Source organism: Arvicanthis niloticus, chromosome 13 (genome assembly GCF_011762505.2).
Source record: "Arvicanthis niloticus isolate mArvNil1 chromosome 13, mArvNil1.pat.X, whole genome shotgun sequence".
NCBI classification, from domain to species: Eukaryota; Metazoa; Chordata; class Mammalia; order Rodentia; family Muridae; genus Arvicanthis; species Arvicanthis niloticus.
This window is the reverse complement of record NC_047670.1, coordinates 72,974,679-72,989,133: the sequence shown is the minus strand read 5'-3', so window position 1 is coordinate 72,989,133 and position 14,455 is coordinate 72,974,679. Positions and strand designations below refer to the sequence as shown.

The 14,455-nt window shown below is 48.6% G+C and overlaps 1 protein-coding gene across 2 annotated transcripts; it reads left to right on the top strand.

Moving 5' to 3' along the window:
- The first annotated feature begins 10,354 nt into the window (after nucleotides 1–10,354).
- Nucleotides 10,355–13,653, top strand: Fkbp11 (FKBP prolyl isomerase 11). 2 transcript variants are annotated; one of them, XM_034516819.2, is made up of 6 exons: nucleotides 10,355–10,600; nucleotides 10,812–10,877; nucleotides 11,269–11,356; nucleotides 11,648–11,681; nucleotides 12,107–12,177; nucleotides 13,418–13,653. In XM_034516819.2, exons 1-6 carry the CDS (start codon nucleotides 10,472–10,474, stop codon nucleotides 13,633–13,635), a joined length of 606 nt encoding a protein of 201 aa, XP_034372710.1. In that variant the 5' UTR covers nucleotides 10,355–10,471; the 3' UTR covers nucleotides 13,636–13,653. The 2 variants fall into 2 exon arrangements, with proteins under 2 accessions (XP_034372710.1, XP_076768152.1); XM_076912037.1 differs by lacking the exons at nucleotides 10,355–10,600; nucleotides 11,269–11,356.
- The last annotated feature ends 802 nt before the right edge of the window (nucleotides 13,654–14,455 follow it).

The following is a 14,455-nucleotide window of genomic DNA, read 5'->3' as shown; positions in this document are numbered from 1 at the left end:
CAGTAAACACTGGGTAAGCATCTGGGCTGTACAGTAAACACTGGGTAAACATCTGGGCTGCACAGTAAACACTGGGTAAACATCTGGGCTGCACAGTAAACACTGGATAAACATCTGGGTTGCACAGTAAACACTGGATAAACATCTTGGCTGTACAGTAAACACTGGGTAAACATCTGGGCTATACAGTAAACACTGGGTAAACATCTGGGCTGTACAGTAAACACTGGATAAATATCTGGGCTGTACAGTAAACACTGGGTAAACATCTGGGCTGTACAGTAAACACTGGGTAAACATCTGGGCTGTACAGTAAACACTGGATAAATATCTGGGCTGTACAGTAAACACTGGGTAAACATCTGGGCTGTACAGTAAACACTGGATAAATATCTGGGCTGTACAGTAAACACTGGGTAAACATCTGGGCTATACAGTAAACCCTGGGTAAACATCTGGGCTACACAGTAAACACTGGGTAAACATCTGGCCAGTACAGTAAATGGTAAACATCTGGGCAGTACAGTAAACACTGAATAAACATCTGGGCTGTACAGTAAACACTGGGTAAATATCTGGGCTGTACAGTAAACTGGGTAAACATCTGGGCTACACAGTAAACACTGGGTAAACATCTGGGCTGGCTGTACAGTAAACACTGGGTAAACATCTGGGCCGTACAGTAAACACTGGGTAAACATCTGGCCAGTACAGTAAATGGTAAACATCTGGCCAGTACGGTAAACTGAATAAACATCTGGGCTGCACAGTAAACACTGGGTAAACATCTGGGCTGTACAGTAAACACTGAGTAAATATCTGGGCAGTACAGTAAACACTGGGTAAACATCTGGGCAGTGTAGTAAACACAGAGTAAGTATCTGGGCAGTATAGTAAATTCAGGGTAATCCGGGCAGTATAGCAAATGCAGGGTAAACATCCAGGCTGTATGGTAAGTAGGGTAAACATCTGGGCAGTACAGTAACCCTACTGCCTTCCTCAGCATAAAGCAGCTAGCTGCACTCGGACTGTGTGGATCCCATTGCCTGGCAGCTAAGTCTCCTTGGGAAACCTAGCAGGACACCTTGAGGGTACATCTTTGGTAAAGCTTACATCCATGCTCTTTTCCCATTGCTCTGTGTCTTTGTCTTCTGCTGTCACTGACTCCACATGAAGGAAAGGCATGGTGCTGCCCTTAGTGAGCAGAGAAACCTCCCCTTCCTTTAGTCCAGAGCTTGAGTCCCACATCCTGCTATGACGTGTTTAATGTGCACTCATTACCTCTTCTGTGGCTCCTGACAGGTTTCCTTTTCCTCTAGTTACCATCACCCCTCAAGAACCATTGCTTTTTGTCCATTTGTCTGACTTCCAAACCTCGACCAATCACCAACCCTGTGTCTTCAACATTACTGTCCCTGAAAATCTGTTACTTTGCCTCCTTGTGGCTCCTCCAGGCTTCTACAGGTAATAAGTAAGGAATATCTTTCTCTAGTGCTTTGTTTATTTGTTAATAAATAGATCACTTTCTGAGCTGTATTTTGTTGCTTTGTTGTTGTTTCGAGATAAGGTCTCAGCGTAGCCCAGGCTAACTTCAAACTTTTTGGTTTTTGAGACAGGGTTTTTCTGTATAGCCCTGGCTGTCCTAGAACTTGATTTATAGACCATGCCGTCCTTTTACTCAGAGATCCACTGCTTCTGCTTCCTGAGTGCAGGGATAAAGGCGCGTGCCACAGCAGCCGCCACCGCCTGCTTGCTGACCTCAAACTTGTAACTGTTCTCTGCCTCCATCTCCTCAGAGCTGGATTACAGGTGTGTGCCAGCAAGTGTAGCCTCATCTGTACTACAGTAATACATTAGTAATGGAAGCTGGGCATGATGGTGCACACCTGTAATACCCGCACTCAGGAAGCAGAGACAGGAAGATCTCTGAAAATGTGAGGCCAGCCTGGGCTGTGTCTGTCTGATGCCTCATCTGTCTTCCTCAAGAAAAGTAAATAATAGAGATGGCTCAGTGGTTAAAAGCATTGACCACTCTTCCAGAGGTCCTGAGTTCGATTCCCAGCAACCGTGCGTGAGGTGGCTCACAACCATCTGTAATGGGATCTGATGCCCTCTTCTGGCGTACATGAAGACAGGGCACTCATATACATAAAATAAATAAACCTTTTTTGAAAAACTCAAAAGAAGAACTAAATAATAAATAGTCTAGCTGAATGACAGGCTAGTGGATGAGTCTTAACACTAGAACAACTTGGAGAAGCAGGTGACTGGTTCTTGCCTGTCTCTTAGTTACTCAGATTTAAGGGAGGCAGGTGAGCCCTCTGTGGTTTTGAGGGATTTAGGATAAAGGGAGTGAATCTGAAGATGAATCTGTGTCCTTGATCCTTAGAGCTTGTTGTAGCTTCCCATGGCTTGTAATTTGACAAAGGACCAGATCCAAGTGTACACTTGAGAATAGTCTGGGTAAGGCAGCTTCCAGAATGTACCTGTAGGAAATGGACAGGCTTAGATCCACCCAGGTAGGATGCAAGGCAAAGCTGTCTCCTTCATAAGGTGGTGGTTCTCATCCTTGAGGAGCAGCAGAAGCTGCTGGGAGCTCCTGCATTTCACCTGCCAGTTCATATACATGTTCAGTCAGAACAGAAAGGGAACAGAAACTTCTCTGTGTTTTGGCATTTCTTTGAGAATTCTTTGAGATGGGTGAAGCCACTCATTCAGGGAGAGCTAGGCATCCATCTCAGGATGCTGTGGAACCTTTTGAGACCTTGGTAATGACCGAGGAGGATGCCCTTCCCGTCCTTCTGGTCAGTACAGAGAATGAGATCTCTGGGCAGGTTATCTCAACACTAAACACCATCTTTGGGCCACTCTCTAACCCAGTAGCTGGAGAGGTAGCATATCCTGCTGGTCACTGGGGAATGATGGAATCCAAATGCTTTCCTTCCTCTGCAGGTTTTTAAATTGGGTTTCCTGACGCTAATTGTTGGAATTGGTAAGAATGACCCTGAGTTCTTGAGAAAGGTGCAGACAGGGCCAGGAAGTGGAAACTGTGCATAGGAAAAGAGCAGAAGCGGGGAGGCAGTGAGGGAGTTGGATCAGACTGCTGACTGTCAAAGCTAGGAAATCAGGTGTCTGCTGTGTGGGTATCACTTTGGCTGCCAACTGGAGGAAAGCATCTGGGCTTCAGTTAGAGCCTGTGTGTATTCTAATGAACAGGGTACTATAGATAAAACTTCTGGGCACACACTGGGCAGTTCTCTACACAGGCCTCCTCCCATTAACTCTGCTCACAGGCCACCTTCCTGAGAGCTAGCTGACAGGCAGACAAGGCAGAAGGTTTTAGACTAAGCCTTTCACCTACGTGCCTCCCTCCTGAAGTGTAGCTAACTGGTAGATCACTTGGTAGGAAGCTCTAGGTTTGATTCCTTGGTAATGCATATATACAAAGCAACTGTCTCGATGAAGGCCGTTCTAGGACAGAGTTGAATACCGAGGCTTTTAAGGGATAGAAGGTTTAGCTGTGGCTCTGGACCACAGGAATTCACTCTGGTTTCCAAATACAGCAAAAAGCATATTGTACAGCTTATAGATGGGCTGGGAAGACCTGTTCCGTCTGCCACGCCATGCAGTGGTGGAGTGACAGTGTTCTTGACTAGAACAGCCACAGGGGTTGGGAGTGAACGACTTCATTTCCGGGTGACTGAGTGTAAGTCACACCTAAAAGGCTGGTTTGTGGAACATGAGCTTCATGAGTTCAAAGTTCTGGGTTCCAGTCACAGTACTAGAAAAAAGAACAAATACACAGTGAGGGCCTGATTCGGCGCCACTGGCAGAGGGGGTTGTGGGAAGCAATTCTCTGCTTACACCTGGCTGTGGTGTTGCTGAGAACCCTGCTGAATCCTGACACTTCCAAAAGGCTCAGGGCTTGTGTGGTGTGGATGTGGTTGTCCACTTGTCCTGGGCTGGGCCAGGCCACGCCAGCTTTCTTGTCTTTCTCAGAATTACAATTCAAATTCCTCTTTAGTTCAACAGAAATGATTCTTCCTTGACCCTTAGTAGAGCATTCACAAGTTGTCCTGGGTAGGTTGGGTCTTTTTGTTTTTTATTTTTGAGGTAGCATCTGCTGGCCTAGAACTTGCTACGCAGTGTATCTGTCTCGCCTCTGCCGCTCTCCTGGAGTTAAAGGCACACCACTACGCCCAGCCTCTCGGTGGGCTGCTGTTCAGAAAGGTCTGCCCTTCTCTTCCTACCCACTTCATGTGCCTTACGGAGCTTCAGAGCCTAGACAGCCATCTCCCTGTGTGCCACCACTCCAGTTAGCCACAGCTGTTGTGTTGTGCGTGAGCACCTGTGCTCACACACGGTGTTCCCATGGCTTTACAGATTCACAGTTTTCTGCAGCCGGCTCTTAGCTTTCCCTCCATTGGCCTCTCTTTGCTTTTGCATTAACCATGCTGGCCCATGATCTCCAGACTTCTGGCTCTTTGCCTTGAACCCTTCCTTTCTTAGTTGGGTAAAATCCCACATTAAGGAGGCCAACCATGGTGGCATGTGCCTCTAATCCTAGCTCATGGTAGGCAGAAGCAGGCGGATCTCTGTGAGTTCAAGGCCAGCCTGGTCTACAGAGTGAGACAGGCAGGACTAGAGAGACCCTATCTCAAACAACAACAGCAACAACAAAATTCCACATCAGGGCCTGGGGATGTCGCTCAGTTGGTGGAGTGCTTGCTCAGCATGCACTCAGCCCTGGGTTCATTACCCTGCACTGCATAAAAACAGATATGCTACAATCTCAGTACTTAGAAGTAAAGGCAGGAAGATAGGGAGTTCCAGGCCAGCCTTGGCTATATAACTTCGTTTGAAGATAACCTGGGATACATGAGACTATCTGAAATAACAAAACCAAGTGCCACCTAAGATGTAGCCCAGGCCTCACCTCTTTCACAGAGCTCCTGGGTTTCACAGGTTGACTTACCAAGGCACCATTGGCTCCGGTGGCACACTCACTAAGTACCTTCTTGTTTTTTGTTTGTTTGTTTTTTGAGACAGGGTTTCTCTCTGTAGCCCTGGCTGTCCTGGAACTCACTTTGTAGACCAGGCTAGCCTCAAACTCATAAATCCGCCTACCTCTGCCTCCCAAGTGTTGGGATTAAAGGTATGTGCCGTCACTGCCCGGCCACTAAGTACCTTCTGTATAGGCTCTAGCTCAGTGGTTCCCAACCTGTGCATCAAGACCCTGTTGGGGTTTCCTATCAGATACCCTGCATATCAGATACATCACGATTCTTAACAGTAGGAAAATTACAGTTAAGTAGCAATGCGCCGGGCAGTGGTGGCGCACGCCTTTAATCCCAGCACTTGGGAGGCAGAGGCAGGTGGATTTCTGAGTTCGAGGCCAGCCTGGTCTACAGAGTGAGTATCAGGACAGCCAGGACTACACAGAGAAACCCTGTCTCGAAAAAAAGAAAAAAGAAAAAAAGAACAAAAGAAAAAAGAAAAAAAAGAAAAACAAACAAACAAACAAACAAAAAAGAAGCAGCAATGTGCAGGAATTCCAGGACAGGCAGGTCTACAGAGAAACCCTGTCTTGAAAAACCAAAAAAAAAAAAAAAGAAGAAGAAGTAGCAATGAGGGCTGGAGAGATGGCTCAGTGGTTAGGAGTGCTGACTGCTCTTCCAGAGGTCCTGAGTTCAATTCCCAGCAACCACATGGTGGCTCACAACCGTCTGATGATCAGATCTAGTGATCTGGTGATCTCTTCTGGGTATGTCTGAAGACAGCTACAGTGTGCTCATATATATCTTTTTTTTTTTTTTTTTTTAAGTAGCAGTGAAGTAATTTTATGGTTGGGGGTCAGCACAGCATGAAGAACTGATTTAAAGGGTCACAGCTTTAGGAAGGTTGAGAACCTGTTAATCACATCGATTCAAATCATATATTTTGTTTCTGCAGCCAAGCAGCCTTTGTTGTCAGTGATCCACACAATACACAGATATGCAGGACAGCATGTTATACCTATCCCCTGACTCTTGCCATCCCCACCTCAAACCCAGCTATCCTCAGCCACTTGGGGTACATCCTTTGGGTTCCCTTAATTATTTTTAAGGAGGTGGGTCTCAGCCAGGTGCAGTGCATATGACTTTTTAATTTCAATGCTCATGAGGCAGCCAGGGCTACATGGAGAAGACTGTGTCTCAAAAAAAAAAAAAAAAAAAAAAAAAAAAAAAAAAAAAAAGACATCAGAACTGAAATTGCAGCTTGGCAGGTACAGGTAAACAGTGATAACCTCAGAGTTGCTACAATTACCAGGCTCATGTTCCCTCTCTCAAAATGGGGTGGGCAGAGGGAGAGAGGAAGGGTCTTGTGTGTCCCAGGCTGGCCTATTCATTATGTAGCTGAGGATGCCTTGGACTTGTGATGCCCCTGCTTCCACCTCCCAAGTGCTGGGGTTACAGATGTGTCCACAAGCGGTTAGTGCGGTGCTGTGGTCGGATCCAGAGCTTTACACATGCTAGGCCGCAAGCGGTTAGTGCGGTGCTGTGGTCGGACCCAGGGCTTTACGCATGCTAGGCAGCTGACTGCAGCCCCAGCCCTTGCTTTCTCAGTATATGCACCTAACATTTGGGGAGGGGTTAAAATATAGTAAGTTCACATCACAGAGTCTATTTTACTTAAACTGAAGTTTATATATCTGTCTTAAAAGATTTTTATACAGTATAGTTAGATATTTAAATGGTTTCTCATTTACCGGTTTCAACAATTAGTTCAAAATAAAATATTTGGCTGGATGTGGTTTGAATATGTTGAATATTATAGTTCCAGCATGAGGGAAGAAGGAGGAGGAGCCAGTCAAGGCTGAGCTAGTGAGATGTTCCACAGGAGGTGCCACTGCCTGGGACCCCATGTGGTGCGACAGCCCTCTTGTCTTCTGATTCCACACTTTTTTGTTTTTGTTTTTTTTTTGTTGTTGTTTTTCAAGACACGTTTTCTTAGTGTTGTTGTGGCTATTGTGTGTGTTGAACTCACTACATAGACCAAGCTGGCCTCAAACTCAGAGAGCCACCCCTGCATCTGCCTCAAGAGTGCTGGGATTAAAGGCATGAGCCACCATCACCTGCTAAGTTTTGTTTTTTGTTTTTTTTCTTTAAGAGTTTAAGGCAGGGGCTGGAGAGATGGCTCAGAGGTTAAAAGCACTGACTGCTCTTCCAGAGGTCCTGAGTTCAATTCCCAGCAACCACATGGTGGCTCACAACCATCTGTAATGGGATCCAATGCCCTCTTCCGGTGCGTCTGACAGCTACAGTGTACTCATATAAATAAAATTAATAAATCTTAAAAAAAAAAAAGTTTAAGGCAACTTGTCTTTGAGGCTAGCCCACTTGTCCAGCATCATGCAGCTAGTACCTAGGGAGCTTTAGGCATGCCACATGTTGTCCTTGTCCAGTGAGCCAGCTGGCTCTTCAAGGGACACTCAGTAACTAAGGGGAAAAGAGACTAGTATATGCTTCCATTCAGAGGGAGGGCAAAGTCTCTGTTAGCTAAGACAGCACTTGAAAAGGGGGCCAGTTAACTATCCTGGAGGGATCTGAGAGGTAAAGGGAGGGGGATGAGGTTGGACACACACAGCCGAGAACACAGGACAGGTTCATCTGACACCAGACCGGTAGTCCAGGAGCACGGAGAGCTGACTCAATTCAGGTAGCAAGTATTCACACCTCAGGCATGGACACTGAAGATAGAAAATGAGAGACACAAAGCTCTATGTCTAAAATGGTTTTCAGAGCCAAGAGCGATGGGGCACACCTGTTATCCCAGCACTTAGGAAGCTGAGGCAGGAGGATCCCAAGTTCAAAACCAGCCTGGACTTCTTTAAAAAAAAAAAAAAAAAAAAAAAGGAGGAAGAGGGAGAGAAGGGAGAAGAAGGAAAAGAAGGCAGCTTTCAGTTTAATAAATGGCTGACTCAGGAGTGGAGGTTAGGGCTGGATGACAAGCTCTGAATTGTCAAGGAGTCACTTCTGTCAGTTGGTATGGAACTATGTAAGCTTTTAGTGACAGGGACACACCGAGCAGTGTACAGAGTGAGTTGAAGAGAGACACTTGGGGGCTCAGAATGGAGAGTGAACGTTCTCTCCATTAGAAGGTGTTTGGTGGTAGGTAACCCAGGGCTAGCATGGTGGGCCTCCACTTATTTAGGATTGCATCTTTGTGGTTCACAATCCTGCCTTCCCTCCTCATGGTCAGACGATTATCAGAGCATAACTCATCTTAACACCTCATGTCCGTTCCGGGTACAGGAAGGGAGGGAGGCCCATTGGACACAGGAGCCGAGCATGAGCTGACAGGCTTCCTGGCTGTGTGGTGCCCTTTCAGGAGCTTTTTAAAAAGTCTAAAACAGTGCTTTCAAAAGCGCCTGGTGGTAGTGGCACACACCTTTAATCCCAGCACTCAGGAAGCAGAGGCAGACAAATCTCTGAGTTCCAGGTCAGCCAGCCAGGTTTACGCACAGAAACCCTGTGTCGACAAAGCAGAACCAATCAACCAAAACAAGCGTTCTCCCACTGAACTACCTCCCTAGCCATATGCACAGATGTTAGGCACACATTTGACAGGGTTTGTTTTTGTTTTTAATGCATCTATGTAACCCCATGTCCTCAAGACAGAGCATGCCACCAACCCCAGGAATTTGGCTGTGGCTTCAGTTCATTTTTGAGGGAGGGTTTTATGTAGCCACTCAGGGATTCTAGGTGCCCATTACGATATCCCACTGTACCAGTGAGGGTTCTAGTGGAGAGTTTGACTGTGTAATCCTACATGGCCTGAAACTCAGGGATTTGTCTGCCTCTGCCTCCTGAGTGTTGGAATTAAAGATATGTGCCACAACATCTGGCAGGTGGTTACTTTTTTTTTTTTTTTTTGGTTTTTCGAGACAGGGTTTCTCTGTATAGCCAGGGCTGTCCTGGAACTCAGTCTGTAGACCAGGCTGGCCTCGAACTCAGAAATCCGCCTGCCTCTGCCTCCCAAGTGCTGGGATTAAAGGCGTGCGCCACCACCGCCGGGCAGGCGGTTACTTTTTAAAGATTTATTTTTATTATGTATATTTACATGGAAGCTATGAGGGTGTCGCAGTTAGGAGTCATAGACATTTTGAGCCATCTGAATGTGTGCAGGGAATTGAACTCTGGTCTCTGGAAGAGCAGCACATGCTCTTAAGCTCTCAGCCATCTATCTAGCCCCTGACAATGAGCGTTTAAAAAAAAAAGAAGAATTCCTAGGTTAGGGATGTTAACTAAGGCACTTCCCTGGTATGAGCAGAGCCCTGCCTGGACTGGATCCCCAATACCACAAAGAAAATGAGAGCTTAATAGGAGTGCTAGCCCTAGATACGGAGGCACTAGAGGGGCTGCGAGAGGAAAACCCAAAGGAAACTGGTTTTCCATTAGAGATGGAAGAAACCTCAGACTACTGGTGGAGAACCATCCGAAAGGCCAGGTCAGGGAGGTCAGGTTGTTTCCAATAAGAGGAAGGGTGTGTTGGGTCTGCTCTGCTGGCCAGACACCCAGGTGGAATTGTGTTTACAATAGTATCAGCCTAAGAGTATATATGGTATGGATGGGCACCATGACAGCCTCTGAGTGGCCAGGAGCTAGGTACCACAGCTTAGGTTGTCCGTAAGTGTTCAGGTCATGAAACGGGAAACTGGTAAGGCTGCCCAAAATTACCTGAAGCCCTTTTAAAAACTGAAGTCCTTGCACGAACACAAGACTGATAAGACTGATGTCTACGAGGCTGTTGTGAAAAGGATTTGAGAAAAACAGGAAGGAAACGCCAGTGTGGGTAGGAGAAGATCTGTGATGGATCACCGTTTCCAGGAGGATACCCCATAGTGCTTTCCAAGACAGGAGGTGGAGAAGTGGTCAGCTCTTTGTGGACACACGAGAGCAGAATGATCAGGAGAGGAGAAGGATCGGCCAGCTGTCTTGGACGCCTGCCTCTGGGCTTAGTGGGAAGAGACATATCTTAGAAGAATGAGCAGAGAACAGATGCTGACCCTGTGCTTGAATCCTGTCACCAGTTGCCATGATGACCTTGGGCAAGTTCCCTAGCTGTGAAATGGGGACAAGTGTGCCTCTCTTTCCTGGTCATTCGAAGGTTAGAGACTAACCTCCTCTTTACAGTGGGTAATGGCAAATGAGTGTTTTTGCGTGGCCTAGCCCTCGTCATGGGACAGAAAGGCTGTTAGCAGATGGGTCACAATCCGCGACCTCGATCACAGGATAGGGAATTCTGCATGCAGCCTCTTCCCCCTCTAGGAGGTGGGGACAAAGTGGAGGGAGGGCTGCAGCAGGAGGAGGAGGAGCTAGCGCCTTGTAACCCGCCCATACCGGTCTGGCCTGGAGTGAGGGAACTCGACCTGGTCGCGTGCACCCGAACAGCCTGCCCTGGTACCCCGGTGCTCTGACCCGGTCCAATTATGACCCTGCGCGCTTTGCTCCTGCCGCTCCGGCTGTTGCTGCTGCTGCTGATCAGTGGGGCGGTGTGCCGGGCTGAGGCTGGGCAAGAAACCGAAAGTCCTGTCCGGACCCTCCAAGTGGAGACCCTGGTGAGGAGACGGTGGTGCCACTCCCCTCCCCCACCCCCTGCCACGCCGCTACCCTTTAAGGCCAGGGACCTCGGGGGAGCCTGGGATTCTAAATGGACCTGTGAGCGAAGAAGAAAGGAAGCGCAGGAACTGAGCTGGGGGAGAAGGTGCTGGGTCTCCAGACGGTAACAGGATCTTAGGAGCAGCGTTGACCTCTGTAGTCTGCTCATAGGTGCAGCCCCCTGAATCGTGCACGGAATCCGCTGCCATTGGAGACACGCTCCACATACACTACACGGTGAGGGGCTTGGGGGGCCGGGGCGTGGCCTGGGAGGGGCAGCGTTCTGCTGAAACACGTCAGCTTTGGCTTGGACACGTGGCAAGCTGTGCTAGAGAATTTGAGTCCTAGGGTCGCCTAGCACGTGGGGGCGTCCTCTCGCCTGCTTCTTTTTCCTCCCTGGTTTCCGCCGGTTCCTTTCCAGCACTGAGAAAAGAAGGCTAGGGAGATCTCCAAGAAGTGCCAGGCCCGTGGGGCTTCCTGATCCTTTTTGCCCATGGGGTTGGGGGTGGGAGGAGCTGGGGACAGGACAAGTTTGTTAAAGGGGTTGCTTCCATCCGGGTGGTCCCAGATGTGTGTGACCTGTCTCGTGGGGGGAATGGTGGGGTTAGATCTTGCTTTTTGTCTTCAGGGCAGCTTGGTAGATGGACGCATTATTGACACTTCTCTGACCAGAGATCCTCTGGTCATAGAACTTGGCCAAAAACAGGTGATTCCAGGTATGTGGCCCGCGCCTCTGTCCTCTTCTGAACCTAAGCCCTTGCTTAGCATCTAGACCGGCTACCTTACTGTGGAACAGCCTGCTAGAATGATAAGGACCCCAGATTCTTCTTCTACCACGTGTTCAAACGCCACTTCTAGTACTCTCCTGGTCCCACACATCACTGGGGCAGAGTTCGGGAAGTGGAGCGAAACTCACTTGATGAAGGTCGACGGAGCCCTTGGTTTTCCTCTTGGGTACTGTGGGGAATATACGTAGCTTCTAGTTCAGTTATGTCTTCTTCCTCAAGGTCTGGAGCAGAGCCTTCTGGACATGTGTGTGGGGTGAGTATCTGGAAGCTGAGGGCTGGCTGCCCCCGTGCCTGGGTAGAAGGTTTCTCTACCATCCCACCTCCAGTAGACAGGACCTTGAAGAATAGAGGGCCCCTGACTTCATACTGGAAAGGTGCAGGTTAATGAGACCTTGAGGGCATCCAAAGCTGAGGGTACCCCTCTGGCTGTCAGTTTCACTGGGGGAGCTTTGGTGGCACCAAAGCTGAGGGTACCCCTCTGGCTGTCAGTTTCACTGGGGGAGCTTTGGTGGTGTAGAGAGATTGGCAACTTTGCTGGTCAACCTGTCAGGTGGAGAAATTAATGTTTTGGTGTCAATATCTGAGGTGGGGGGTAAGGTGCTTCTGGTGGCGCTTTCAAATGGGCTGAGGCTGCCAGCTCACCTCCCTTCTGCCTGCAATTCTCATTCCTCCCCTCAGAGAGAAGCGAAGAGCAGTCATTCCTTCTCACTTGGCTTACGGAAAGCGAGGGTACCCGCCATCTATCCCAGGTAATCTGACCAGGCCTTTCTCCTGCCCACCACACAGAGTCCCAAGAACCTCTGCTCTGTCTCGAGCTTGAAAAAGTCCAGATAAGTATAGCCGGCGAGGTGACACCCTGACTACTTGACCTCGATTCCTAGACTTCTCCTTCACATGATTCTTACTCTAGCAAGGCCTGTAGAGACTCCAGGAAGAGAGTAGAGAGGACCAAGCAAAGTCTCTCTTAACAAGTCGGGAGTGGTGGTACACTTGGGAGGCAGAGGCAGGTCCATCTCTGTGAGTTCCAGGCCAGCCTGGTGAGTCTCAGGACAGTCAGGGCCACTGAGTCTTGAGACCCTGTCTGTCTCAAAAGTAAAACAGAACGAGACTCTTAGCAAAACCCTGCCCTTCCCACTGCTGCTACCCTGCTTCCGATCTCCTGCCTGCCGGCCCCCTCACGCACGTCCGATCTCCTGCCTGCTGCCCCCCCACGCACGTTTCCTCGTCTCCAGCCCTTATTCCAATATCTGCCAAGAACCGTGTTGCACATGTTCATTGGTTGGTGGAATTTTTAAGGATGTCTGCTTCTTATTCCAGTTAATTTTATCCCTACGTGAACTCTGTCCACGTGGCTGTTTGGAACTGGGGTGCATTTGGTATAGAGGATTCACACACATATAGATGTGCACTTGTGGGGTCAGACAGATGGCTGAGCAGTTAAGAGTACTGGCTGCTCTTAAAGACACAGGTTCAATTCCCAATAGCCTCATGGCGGCTTACCATCGTTTGTAACTCCAGCTCCAGGGGGATCCAACACCCTCTCCTTACTCCAAGGATAGCAGGCGTGTGTGTTGACACAGACATACAATAGGCAAAACAGCATATACATAAAATAAAAATAAACCAATCTTTAGAGAGATTTTTAAAAACAAATGCTTCCTTTATAAATGTGGGGAAACCTGAATGTTTCCCATGCACAGATTTCTTATGCTGTCAAAGATCTGTCACCGGTTCCAAGCCATATGCTTAGTTAGAGTTCAGGTCAGCATGAGTGTGCTCAACCTGCTGCTGCCCTCTTCCGCCTTTTTGGAGGGAACCCAACCCCACATTTCCAACTGTCAGTATCTTGTCTTCTGTGGCCCATGCTCCCTGTTTCAATCCCAAGTCAGAGCTCTGGATAAATCACGGGGATTGGAACACACACTCCACCCCCCCCCCAGCCGATGCAGGGGTGCATATCCTCACCCTCCCTGCCCTCTGCCTCCCCAGCCGATGCAGTGGTACAGTATGACGTGGAGCTGATCGCACTGATTCGAGCCAACTACTGGCAGAAGCTGCTGAAGGGCATGTTGCCTCTGGTGGGCATAGCTATAGTGCCAGCGCTCCTGGGTCTGATTGGGTATCACCTGTACACAAAGGCCAGCAGACCAAAAGTCTCCAAAAAGAAGCTGAAAGAAGAGAAGCGCAACAAGAGTAAGAAGAAATAAATGTTTTTTTTAACAAAACGTCGGACTCTTTGTCTCTGACTTATTACTATAGGTGTGCACGGCCTTGAATGTGGAAGTCAGACAATGCCGTGAAGCTGCTTCTCTCCTCCCAGCTGTGGGTTCTAGGGGTTGAACTGGGGTCGTCAGACTTGTGCTTTCCCTGGTGAGCTTCTCTGCTCCCCACTTTTCTCCTATGTCGGGGTCTTGCATTTGTCCTCAGACTCTCGAGCCTCCTGCCTCCCAAGCACTACAACCTCAGATAGGTAATGCCACATCCTGCTAACCCTGTCCTCTGAGTTCTCATGGGTAGAAAAAGAGAACATTCTGGAGCTGGAGCTTGTGTATGGTGGAGTGGCGGGAGGCTTGGGAGCACCTTCCTCTTGCCGGCTCTTGCTGTCCTAATTTACCCTGAGGAACTGGTCTTGAACAATCCTGTAAGACTGGCAGGTGCTGGGACACTGTTGAGGAAGTTATATTCCGCCTCTCAGTGGGCGCCCAGGAGTTCTCTCCCTGGGACCATGCTCCTCATATCCTGCAAGGCTGAGGTTAGAGCCCAGTTGGTAGGATGCTTATTATGAGGATGCAGAAAACCCTGAGATCCATCAATCCATCAATCCACAGCACTAATAAAACCGATGTGCTCCACACCTGCGGTCCCAGAGGAGGCTGACAGTCTGAAGCTCAGTGGGCTACATAAGGAGTGTGGGCCCTGGTTGGTTGGTTTGTTTTTGTTGTTGCTATTGTTTTTCAAGACAGGGTTTCTCTGTGTAGCCCTGGCTGTCCTGGAACTCATTGTGTAGACCAGGCTGGCCTCGAACTC

What these genes read in the sequence shown, in the direction of transcription:
- Fkbp11 (XM_034516819.2), top strand. Translation starts at nt 10,472, where the DNA reads ATGACCCTGCGCGCTTTGCTCCTGCCGCTCCGGCTGTTGCTGCTGCTG. An exon ending in CCCTCCAAGTGGAGACCCTG is followed by an intron (nt 10,601 to 10,811) that starts GTGAGGAGACGG and finishes GTCTGCTCATAG; the next exon opens with GTGCAGCCCCCTGAATCGTG. An exon ending in CGCTCCACATACACTACACG is followed by an intron (nt 10,878 to 11,268) that starts GTGAGGGGCTTG and finishes TTTTGTCTTCAG; the next exon opens with GGCAGCTTGGTAGATGGACG.